Source organism: Pelobates fuscus, chromosome 11, assembly GCF_036172605.1.
Source record: "Pelobates fuscus isolate aPelFus1 chromosome 11, aPelFus1.pri, whole genome shotgun sequence".
Lineage (NCBI taxonomy): Eukaryota > Metazoa > Chordata > Amphibia > Anura > Pelobatidae > Pelobates > Pelobates fuscus.
This window is the reverse complement of record NC_086327.1, coordinates 70,761,557-70,774,314: the sequence shown is the minus strand read 5'-3', so window position 1 is coordinate 70,774,314 and position 12,758 is coordinate 70,761,557. Positions and strand designations below refer to the sequence as shown.

Below are 12,758 nucleotides of genomic sequence, written 5' to 3'. Positions count from 1 at the left end.
AGACGAGACAGGGGGATATGATAGAAACATTAAAATACATAGAGGGAATCTACACCGTAAAGGAGGAGACTATATTTAAAAGAAGAAAAACTACCACAACAAGAGGACATAGTCTTAAATTAGAGGGGCAAAGGTTTAAAAATAATTTCAGGAAGTATTATTTTACAGAGAGGGTAGTGGATGCATGGAATGGCTTTCCAGCTGAAGTTGTAGAGGTTAACACAGTGAGGGAGTTTAAGCATGAGTGGGATAGGCATAAGGCTATCCTAGACTTAAGATAAGGCCAGGGGACTAAAAAGTATTTCGAAAAAAAAATTGGGCCCAAATGGTCCTTATCTGCCGCCTCATTCTATGCTTCTATGTTTCTATGTTTCCCTCCTCAGTTAAGTGCATTTGTAATTTAGATTAAAGACTAGTATAGGCATCTGGGTTTCTGTTCTTTCAGTTCATCCCAGTTGCTTACATTAAGCTTCCTTCTAATAAATGTAGGATGTTTGTGTGGTGAGCATTTAGGTACGTTTATACAAGAAATTATGCAATGATACATATTTCAAAAGAGGGCTGGTAATGCAATGATGCATATAACAAAAGCGTACTAATAATGCAATGATGCATGCTACAAAAGAGTGCTGATAATGGATATCCTGGCTATATAAAGTCTTACTAATTACCACAGTCCTGAAGACAGAAATGAGGCCAAAACACACAGAAAGAGAAAGCGTCTTTGGATGACTGAAGTACACAAATGTATAGGTCAAATGTTTTAAAACCTGACACAAAGATCATGCAGACACTTGTTCCTATCAACACTTGTTCCTAATGTGGGAGTGAAGCAGAGCTGGAGGAGAGAGTAAAGTGCTGCCCTTTAGCAGAGATCAAGAGACAGTTATATAAGGTTACTCTGGTAGGCCATAAGCTTTCCTAAAGAGATGGGTTTTAATGCACTTTTTAAACGATTGAAGACTAGGGGAGAGTTTGATGGGGGTAGGCAGGCTGTTCCAAAGGAAGGGAGCCGTCCGCGAGAAGTCCTGCAAGCGCGAGTTAGCAGTAAGGGAGAGCGGAGAGACTGAGAAGGGGCAAATCTATGAATCAGGGAAGAAATGTAACAGGGTCTAGAGTTGGTTAGAGCTTTATAGGTAAGGGTTAGTATTTTGAATTGACACCTATAGGATACAGGAAGCCAGTGTAAGGATCCCAACCCCTCTGTGTCTCCTCCCCTCCAGCCCCTCCATGTGTCTCTATCAGGGCCGCCATCAGGGCATGACAACCATGACAATTGTCATGGGCCCGGCGGCCCTGGGGGGCCCGGCCGCCCGGGCCCCACGTGTATCAGCTTAACTGCCGCCGGTGCATCTGCACCGGGGCACACACGCTGATGGGCCCACCAAGCATTTAGGGCCACCCAATGGGCCCTATTATCTTCAGGGGCCCGGTCAGCGCTGTAATAGCGCGACCGGGCCCCTTTAAAAAAAAAAAAAATGCAGCTGGAAAGCAAGTGCTGCTGGGAGGGAGTGACGTCCGGTCACTCCCTTCCTGTTTACTCCGCGCGGGAAGGAGGAGTGAAAGGCTGCGAGGAGAGGATGCCGACTCACATCATCCCCAGCCACCCTCCTGCGACGAAATAGTAAGTAAGAGAGGAGGGTGGCTGAAAATGAGGTGTATGCATGTATGTATGCCAGTGTATGTATGTATGCCAGTGTATGTATGTATGCCAGTGTATGTATGCCAGTGTATGTTTGTATGCCAGTGTATGAATGCCCGTGTATGTATGTATGCCAGTGTATGAATGCCAGTGTATGTTTGTATGCCAGTGTATGTATGAATGCCAGTGTATGAATGCCAGCGTATGTTTGTATGCCAGTGTATGTATGTATGCCAGTGTATGTATGCCAGTGTATGAATGTATGCCAGTGTATGTTTGTATGCCAGTGTATGTATGAATGCCAGTGTATGTATGAATGCCAGTGTATGAATGTCAGTGTATGAATGTATGCCAGTGTATGAATGCCAGTGTGTGTATGTTTGTATGCCAGTGTATGTATGTATGTATGCCAGTGTATGTATGTATGCCAGTGTATGAATGCCAGTGTATGTATGCCAGTGTGCCAGTGTATGTATGCCAGTATATGTGTGTATGTATGCCAGTATATGTGTGTATGTATGTATGCCAGTGTGTGTATGTATGCCTGTGTATGTATGCCAGTGTGTGTATGTATGCCTGTGTATGTATGTATGCCAGTGTGTGTATGCCACTGTGTGTGTATGTATGTATGTATATATCAGTATGCAGTATGTGTATGTATATGTATGTTTGTCAGTATGTATGTCTGCATGTATATGTGTGTGTCAGTATCTCCCTATGCATGCGTGTATGTCTGGTTCAGTATTTGTATATGTTAGTGTGTGTGTATTCCTGTGGGCGGGATTTGGAGGCGGGCCCTGTGGGCGGGCTTGAAGGGGGGCCCAGACCTTGAGCTGTGTTAGGGGCCCCAAAATTTCTGATGGCGGCCCTGGTCTCCATTCCCCCCCAGCCCTCCAATGTGTCTCCTATCCCCCACAGCACCTCTATGTATATCCTTTCTCCCCAGCCCCTCCATGTGTCTTTTATCTCCCTCTCCATGTGTCTCTCCCCCATCTCCCTCACCTCCATGTAGAGTTGCCGAGCGGACTGCGGTACCCGGTCTGACAGAAAGTGCTCTCTCTCTCAGTGAGTATGAAGTTATGCCGGCCGCAGAGATTGACAGGAAGACGGCCCATTGGAGTGATGGGCGCGGTCGCAGCTGCGACCATATTAACTGCTCTACGTATGCCACTGCCAACTGCCAAGCAGGGAGTCTCCTGTATGTATTTAAAGTTCAATTTACAGAGCAGGAGATAAAAACTTTTAAAGTAAGTTAACATGTGATTAAAAATGAAACCATTTTTTTTCATGCAGGTTGTATCAGTAACTGCCAGGAAAGGTGTGGCTAGGGCTACATAAACAGAATAAAAATTTATTTAACTCCTAAATGGCAGAGAATTGAGCAGTGAGACTTCAGAGGCATGATCTATACACTAAAATTGCTTTATTAAGCTAATGTTGTTTTGGTGACTATTGAGCCCATTGAAAACCATTTTGTCCTTTAAAAACATTATATATGTGTTGATGCAATAAATGAAAAAGATGGAAATTGCTGTTGACCATGTACAGAACAAAAAGGCAAATATTGGGTGTGTCTTTAAGTACAAAACAAGCCAATTGAAGCTGTGTCCTTAACGGGTTAAGAGAAGGACATCCCTTATTGGAAGTTAATGAGTAAACCGGGTTTTCTTCTCACAGCTGATGTCTATAAATCAGTACTATTATTTAAGTTATAAAGTTTAAATTTATAAAAAAACAAGTCACCTGATCAAACTTCTTCTGTTTCTTTTCCAAGTTTGAAACAATTTGTCGTTGATTATCTAGATCCACCAATAAATCATCCAGTTCCTGTTGCAATCGATTCCTAGTTTTTTCTAGCTTGTCATTGACTTGATGTTTTTCCTCAAAACGCTGTTGCATAAGATCTAACTCCTTTGCCATCTTCTTCTTGGCATCTTCCAGGCCTTCCACTACACCACCATTTTCTTCCATTCTCTTTTTAGACTCAAGTAGCTGCAGATATAATGGAAATTGTACTGAGTATAGGTGGACATATGTAATATTTTATAATAGGAGTAAATATCAATTAAGCATATAATTTAGTAGGGATATTTCTAGAAGTCATTATACAAGGAATATTAGGAATATACTATCTTCCATATTTCTTCCACTGCAAGAATGTATACTGCCCAATGTGATATTTCATAGTTATAAAATAAATTAAAAAAAATAATTTGTATCTTCTTATTCCCTAACCCTCAAGAATATTGTAGCCTTGGACTTAAAGGGACATGCATCATGTGACAATTGTTTTTTTAAACCAGCAAGTAAGCACTTTTAAACAAATACACAAACCAAAATAAAGCAAAAAATAAATAAAAAAAATTTAAACTATGAAATAAACATTTATAAACCCACAGCATTATTGGGCACCCAGCAAGGGGAGTTTCTTCAGCCTACCCACCTACCCATCAGACCAGTCCACTAATAACTGAAACAGGGCATCCCTGTGTAGCAGCAGGAGAGAGAAACCCGACACTGAATCCTGCTCTAGATGATCAAACTGTTCAGACTCCCTCTCTTCTCCCCCATCAAAATGTTAAAGCTAAATAGATCTTCCTTTCACTGTTAGTATAACCTAACACTCAGAACTTCGGACTTTTACTAGACTTGGTTGTCAAGGTTTATTAGCCTGAGACTCCATAGACAGACAAGCAGCTCTGGCTAGAAGAGTCAGAAGCGGAACTTGTCCATACAGTGTACCTTCACCTCACATAATGCCATTTGTTGTCCCATGCCTGCAGAGTCCATGGCCCTATAATAAAGTCTTACATGCAGAACATAGAGACAAATAGAATAGTATTACCAGACTTTAGTGTGGCCAGGCTTAATGTGAAAAAGAGAAACCATAGTCAAATATTAGCCATGGTCAAAGTAACGGAGAGATAGAATGAACATAGATACTAGTCGGCTTTAGGAATACAGAAAATCAGTAAAACATAGAGAGGAGCCGCGTCAGGGTACTCAATATCTAGAATTAAGCAAATGTTAATACCAGAAAATACAGATAAGATATAGAAACACGCTAATTGGGTACTGATATCAGAAACCGCCATAGTGCACAGAAATCGAGGCCCAAATTATTTAAATAGTATTAGGTGCGAACTGATTTGTTCACATGCTCAAATGAAGAGCAGAAGTGACGCGTTGCACCTTGTGTCTCTTTAAGGATGCACTCTCTGTGCTAGCAGTGTTCACTATGCTGTCAGAAAGCAGGTTGCACAAAGGACTCACCCTATCAAAGTGTGTGGCCTGCAGGAGTAAGGCAACTGTCTCATTCAACGAAAAATAAGACAGTTGTCTCAAAATAATGCAGGTCCTTTTAACAGACTAACTGGATTTGTTAATATTTCAGATGGGAACGCTACAATTCTGAAGTTGGTGATGATGGGCCCTTCCTTCTACCGCTCGTTAATATTTCACCCCCCTTCATGTTTCTCTCTTCTCCACGAATTCAGCATCCTCTCATCCCTTTCACACCCTACTGGTACCTTTCCTCTATTCACCTTCCCCCTTCAGTATACTCCAAGAATTCATATTCTACAAACCAATTTAGATTCCATTCTCCTTTATATCAGTATAACAGTAACACATCCATTTTTGGAGTAACATTGACTCCAACAGAGTTATAAGACATTTTGCTTCTCTATTTTCTGGTTTGCATTTTTTATGTACTATGTTGTACTCATTTTATGCAACAATTCTATTTCCTGTGTACTTTTAAGCTGTACAATGACACTTATTATTCAGTATTATCTTACTGTTGAATATTATCTTACTTTTGAATAGTTAAATCAATTAATGCATACTATAACATAATAGTGTTAATAAATAAAAATTTTAACTAGTAAGCTCATGAACACAGTTTATTCAATAGTTACTTGTTGCTGTAGAGCTTGAATCTGGCGGCTTAGGTGACCTTTGGCTGCTTCTTCTTCATCCAGTCTCTCCAAAAGATTATTCTTTTCATCCTCTAACTGCTTTGCTCGGGAGCTCATGTTCAGTTTTTGTCTTGTCTCCTCTTGAAGCAAATCCTATAATCACAGTCACACAAATATGATTTAAAAATGACATGTAAATGCATAGTTTATGCTAACGTAACAGAGAGAAGGTGAAACATGACTGAAAATTAATGCGAAGATTAAATACCTGGGTATCCTGAAGATTTGACTGCACAGTAGACAGATCCTTACTTAGCTTGATAGCTCTGGTTTCTGTTGAACCTAATGAAGAGGACATTCCATCCAACTCAGCCTATCAAAACATAAATTATATGAGAAATATTCAAGAATAACAAGTCTTTGGTTGTTTTAGTTTAGGTTCTTGTTTTGAGCAAGACTATAGAGTTATTCATTTTTTTAAATAATGAAACCATAAAAGTAACTGGGTCTAATTCTATGTCTTAAGAAAGCCTTAAAACACAGCATAAACTAATTGTACATTTCAGAGATTGAATATAGAGTGGTAGTCAGAAGACATATCCTACGTAAACAAAATTACATTCTTATGACACAGATGTGCATGGAAATTATAATATTAATGCATATCAATTTAGTAAATTGAGAGCTATTATATTCCAAAATTTAGCCATCCATTGTATTTCGTTATAGGAGGAGGAGTGGGTAAATAATGATGTACAGTTATTAGGATATCACTTATTATTTCAAATATGTATATGTAATATTATACATTTCTAAATAATTAACCAGAACTTGGGAATAGTGCTTCATTATCTATCTAAAAAGCAATGCTATTAACAGAAATGTTACTTGTCATAAACAGTTACCTGGAGCTTGTTAAATTTTTCTGCAAGTTCGGTCTTTACTCTTTCACTGTCAACAACTTGAATCTGAAGTTCAGACACCTGTGCCTCTAGTTTTTTCCTTTTTTGTTCCGAATCCTGTTTAGCTGTCTGGAGAGATTTGACTTCTTTGACCAAGTCAGAGTTCTCACTCTCAAGAGTCTGTTTCACTTTCTCTAGATTGACTTTCAACTAGAAAGATACAAAGATACAAAATATGTAGGTAACATTTTTTTTTTTTTTAAAGCGTGTATATATATATATATATATATATATATATATATAAAAAAGGTAGAAACAGGAGCACTCACTTGGATTTTTCAAACGTGTATTTAACAGTCTTAACACTGTTAAATACACGTTTGAAAAAATCCAAGTGAGTGCTCCTATTTCTACCTTTTATCTACTGGCCTGGAGGCACCCTGGTAATATTACTATTTTTCTTTGTTTGGGTTGAGTGCCAGAGTCTGGACTGTTATATATCTATATCTATATATCTATATCTATATCTATATCTATATCTATATCTATATATATATATATATATATATATATATATATATATATATATAAAATACATGTCTAAAAATCATGAAAAAAAAATTCATAGATGATACAGAATCATAGTTTGACAATATAAAAGGCCAATTTATATTCTGTGACAAAATTGTACATGCATGTAAATGCTTAAATCTTGGTCTATTTATTGCTAAAGTGCACAGTAAAGTGAATAGATGATGCTTATTACATGTGAATAAAATATTGTGAAAAAATAGAAGCAACCTTATAATTGTCAGGACTATTAAAAAAAAAAAAACCACACTCCCACTAAAGGTGTGTTGTGCAAATGATTAAAGTATACACACAATGTAAATTACACTTATGCTTGAAAATAAAATCACACCTCCCATAACGTTGAGCGAGTCTGGAGTTATAGTTTCAAAACAGATGGGGAACTAAGCATTCTAACAACAGTTAGTCTTCTGGCCACTAGATTTCTATGTGCTTTCTACACAACTCTAAGTGCTTGGACCAGGTTCAGAATTCTACATACATGTATGCACATTGAATAAGAGTATATTAGCATATTACATTTGATTTACATAAATATGTTTATATCTATATCTTCACCATTTAGAGGCTGAGTAGTGGTATATTTTATGTAACATTTTACATTGAACTTGATGGACTTTAGTATTTTTACAACCTAGACTACTATGTAACTATGTATATTGTATTTACCCTGCGCGATTGTTCAAGTTGTTCTGAGATATTTTCAACAGCCTGTGTATGCCTGTGGCGCATCTCCAAAACCAGAGATTCATGTACTTTTGCTTCTTCTTCAATTGTCTTCTTGAGGTCGGTCACCTCTTGTTCCCGTTTTGACCTTAAAACACAAAATTGCACATGACATGGTTGTACAGTTTTTGGGACTACAGTCCAATGATGAATAAGCCATCTAATGACAAATACACATAATATATATGTTCACGTGGGTCCAGCCCTCACTCTCCCGGTCTAGTACATGCCTGGATGCAAACCACTTTTGTAAAAAATATATAAAGAAAAGTGCACTCACAGATTTTCATAGATAATAATTCCTTTAATGTGCAATGCAATGCACCAAAATTTGTAGATGTTGCAGTCTGATGTAGGACATTTCTCAAGACCAGTGTAAGCGCCAAAAACACAATATAAATAGTGGAAATAAATCCAAGTGAGCAGTGATTGTGCAGAATCTGTGGAATGCCTGGTGATGTAAACGAAGACTCCCCACACTCCATAAACACAAAACAAACCCATATTGATATTATTATAGCTATACTCTTTATAAAACTAACAAAAATGCAGAGGTGAACACATATGTAGCACAAATATCATGTTAAAGCTCAATAGTATCATGATGTAATAGTGCATCTTACCAAGGCCACATCAGAGTAAAAATTATGCATGACAAAATATATTATACGTGTCACGTGACGTATAGTCTACTTACAGCTCAGTGAGTGAGTCTACTGAGAAGTGTAGTGCAGGAATAGCTCCAACTGGGCAAGTCAATAAGATGAAACCAGGTGGAGGCGCTCTAAACATCCCGGCAACATGTGAGGCACCAGAGTCTGGGTGCCCAATCAATCACTAACCACAGAAAACCAATTGATATGTACAATTAATGTCTGATACATTTGTGAATTTTTCTTAGTAGCTCCAACTGGATGCTCTTTACAGAGATTATTGCAATTAATCTAAAAAGATTGGTGTTCCCACAGAGATTTCAAACAAAGTCTGGAAAGTTTAAAAAGCTGCATTACACAACAAGTACACCCTCTTTGAGTTCTGTGGTTTTACATATTAGAACATAATAACAATCATCTGTTCCTAGTGTATCTAGGCGCTTCTTAGAATAAATATTTGTTATGTGTTAATGGTAAAAAGTGCTCCCCTAGCACTAGAGAAAACAATGTGAACACGAATAAGTACCAATTGGTTCCACACTAATGGAACCACCGCATCATGCAAGTGTGGTTCCATTTGCACACACTATTATATATACCAAACAGTTTTACGCTATGTTGGTTGTATATTTTCTCTTGTAGGTCTATGATTGATTCTGCCTTATTGACCCCTGCATTATATCTACATACGTATTTTTATTGTCTTACTTTATGTGTTACACTTCTGGTGTTTGTATTGGTACTTATTCATGTTCACATATCTTAACATTAGGTAAATACAACATGATATATTACACCATGTCATGATTTAGTTAATAAAAATAAAGCCTAAAAGGAGAGGACATATGTGAAAAAACTAATTTCCTTTTATAGGAATTAAGAAGCTTAGTAGCAGACAGGTGGTGCTCATCAAATGCCCTTGATTAATTGATCATCAGCAAATGTAACACCTCTATAAAAGACAAAATGTTAGCCGTTTGCTCTTCTGGAACATTCAGGTAGGTGGTAACACAATGCCAAGGAGGAAATTCATCAGCAATGGTCTTAGGATCGTAGAGAAGCAATTGCTGCTGCCGATCAAACTGGGAAGGGTTATGAGGACATTTCCAAACAATTTAAAGTCCATCATTCTACAGTGAGAAAGATTATTCAAAAGTGGAAAACATTTAAGACCGTTGCCAAGCCTCCTAGGAGTGAAAGTCCCAGCAAATTCACCCCAAAGTCATGTAAAAATTTGATACGCAAGACGCTGCAATATTATTTATAACTTTCTTTGAATGCTACTGTTTTCAAAACTTGGGATCATCTACTAACTGTGCTATTTATCAAAGCTTCCACTTGCATTTTACTACACCTAGGTAAAACAACAATAGCTTACATTCCTCCAGCAATTGTCCTGACAACCAGTTTTCCATGCATGTTATCAGGAGATGAGAATGTCAGAGCACCTAACATCTAAGTGGGGATATGTAAGAAATGTTGTGTACATCTTTACTATAAAATATATAAAAAAGAGGTTGCAATGGTCATGTTATTAAGAGATCAGTGTCAGAGTAATAAACATCTTAATGTAAACATGCATGTTTTTGTTTTCCCAAGCCATCCTGTCACTAAAGCAGTCCTGGTATGCTCTATAACTACCCAAAACTCACCCTAATTGGTCACTTCTTACAGCTTGTTCTAGTATAGCTTGGGAGACAAGCTCAAAGGGTAAAACTTGTATAAAGACAGAACAGTTCTGGAGTAGAAGAGATCAGACAAGGAGGTCAGTCTTGGGCAGGAAAGTGCAGCAAGCAGGAGAGCTCTAGGTCAGAAGACTCACAAGATGGTGAACTGAGATAGAAGTCCCCAAGATGAAGGTGCAAGGAGAAGAACGTCCTTTAGATGTTTAAGTGTTGCCCCTTTTTCTCTGTAACTATTGCTTATGGACTGGATGCATTTATAATGTGTACTGTGTATATTCATTGATTCTTTATTTATAATTTTTTGTTTTATCAAGAGTGTAACAGTACAGGCTTCAGAGGTACTAGCAATGTTGAAAATGAGCATACATGGTCATGAGATACAATATGCATGTTTTGTCTAGCATTCAGTACATGGAAATGATTTTGTATCGAAATGTATAAATCTCCTCTTCCCTCCGAGTTTGTTTTATTTAAACGCTATCTGGGGGAGTGGGAGAGGGGGCAGGAGGATATTGGCTGTGGGTTATACTCGATGGATACATCTTATGGGAAGGCAACAGTGTGTATTGTAATTGTTGGAAACGGATCGCTACCATGTCTCCATCTAGCCATGGGTCCCAAATCTTCTGAAATATTTTGGGGGTGTCATGAATTTGTGAGGTAAGGCTGTCCATATCAATGCACGCTTGTATTTTTGCAGTCACAGTTGGTGTTGGGATATGGGGCATAGACCATTGTTCTCCAATTGCCCTGCAGGTGGCCAACATGTTATGAGTGTATTTTTGGCCCTTGTAAAGTTGTCTATGGATCTTGATAGCAAGACCGCCCAGGGAGCTAATGGGCATAGTTTGTCTTGAATTCTGGATAGTATTGTGGAGATGCTCGACCATAAGGGTTGTAGTTTAGAGCTGGTCCACCAGCAGTGATAAAAGGAGGCTACCTCTCCACAGTTTTCCAACAAAGATTAGAAGGAAGAGTGGTGCCAAGCATTGGGGCGTGAGATACCATCTGAATAGCATCTTATATGCATGCTCTTTATGTGTCACACACATGGATAAAGAAGCCATCGCTTACCACATGTCTGATCAATTTGTTGGATCAGTCGGTGGGCCCAGGACAGACTCCCATGCCTGTATGTATGATAATGAGATTTGTGTGGAGTATGTGGCTATCATTGTGTAAATGCTAGAGATTTGTCCTCGACGGCTTGGAAAGCCTATGCAGTCCTTATCAAAGGTGGTGAGGGGGGCAATACTGGCTTGTTAAATAATTGGTGTGGATGCAAAACAGCGCAATTGCATATATCTAAAAAATCTAAGGTAGTTAGCGACAATTCTGTGTATATTCTTTTAAATACATAGCACCAGAAAATATAATATGGGATAGTGGCACTAAAATATATTAGAGACTGGTGCAGCTAGTAACACGCAAGTGTGTTGTCACTAAAACGACTTATTTCAAATATAAGGTAAAAAAAAACAAAGTGATAGCGCACACACTAATATATTTACATCTTACAATATCATAAAAATTCTTGTTATTCCTTTAAGAGCATAAAACCAGTACAAAAGAAATAAAGTGCCAAAATAGTGTAATATATTCCATAAAATCAGAATAATTCAAATAAATTGGAAAACTCCTTTTAGAGCCAATATAAGTTGGCTCTGAACTATTAGGCCTTTTCACCAATATACTAATGACATCAGATGTTGAACTTCACCTTACAGGTACACTGGAGGCAGTAATTACCACTTCAACTGGTTCCTGCCAAGCGTTGGGGCGTAAGATACCGTCTGAATAGCATCTTATATGCTTGCTCTTTATGTGTCACACACATGGATAAAGAAGCCATCGCTTACCATATGTCTGATCAATTTGTTGGATCAGTCGGTGGGCCCAGGACAGACTCCCATGCCTGTATGTATGATAATGAGATTTGTGTGGAGTATGTGGCTATCATTGTGTAAATGCTAGAGATTTGTCCTCGACGGCTTGGAAAGCCTATGCAGTCCTTATCAAAGGTGGTGAGGGGGGCAATACTGGCTTGTTAAATAATTGGTGTGGATGCAAAACAGCGCAATTGCATATATCTAAAAAATCTAAGGTAGTTAGCGACAATTCTGTGTATATTCTTTTAAATACATAGCACCAGAAAATATAATATGGGATAGTGGCACTAAAATATATTAGAGACTGGTGCAGCTAGTAACACGCAAGTGTGTTGTCACTAAAACGACTTATTTCAAATATAAGGTAAAAAAAAACAAAGTGATAGCGCACACACTAATATATTTACATCTTACAATATCATAAAAATTCTTGTTATTCCTTTAAGAGCATAAAACCAGTACAAAAGAAATAAAGTGCCAAAATAGTGTAATATATTCCATAAAATCAGAATAATTCAAATAAATTGGAAAACTCCTTTTAGAGCCAATATAAGTTGGCTCTGAACTATTAGGCCTTTTCACCAATATACTAATGACATCAGATGTTGAACTTCACCTTACAGGTACACTGGAGGCAGTAATTACCACTTCAACTGGTTCCTGCCAAGCGTTGGGGCGTAAGATACCGTCTGAATAGCATCTTATATGCTTGCTCTTTATGTGTCACACACATGGATAAAGAAGCCATCG

At 38.0% G+C, this 12,758-nt stretch overlaps 1 protein-coding gene across 2 annotated transcripts in view; it reads right to left on the bottom strand.

The window, feature by feature from the left end:
• Window positions 1–12,758, bottom strand: part of LOC134577418 (myosin-10-like) — a 429,924-nt gene that overhangs the window by 54,447 nt on the left and 362,719 nt on the right. For both annotated transcript variants that reach the window (XM_063436146.1, XM_063436145.1), the window contains exons 28-32: window positions 7,725–7,869; window positions 6,468–6,674; window positions 5,831–5,935; window positions 5,563–5,715; window positions 3,386–3,634 (exon numbers count right to left, since the gene is read on the bottom strand). In XM_063436146.1, coding sequence (XP_063292216.1) covers window positions 3,386–3,634; window positions 5,563–5,715; window positions 5,831–5,935; window positions 6,468–6,674; window positions 7,725–7,869 — 859 coding nt within the window. The remainder of the gene's footprint in view (window positions 1–3,385; window positions 3,635–5,562; window positions 5,716–5,830; window positions 5,936–6,467; window positions 6,675–7,724; window positions 7,870–12,758) is intronic.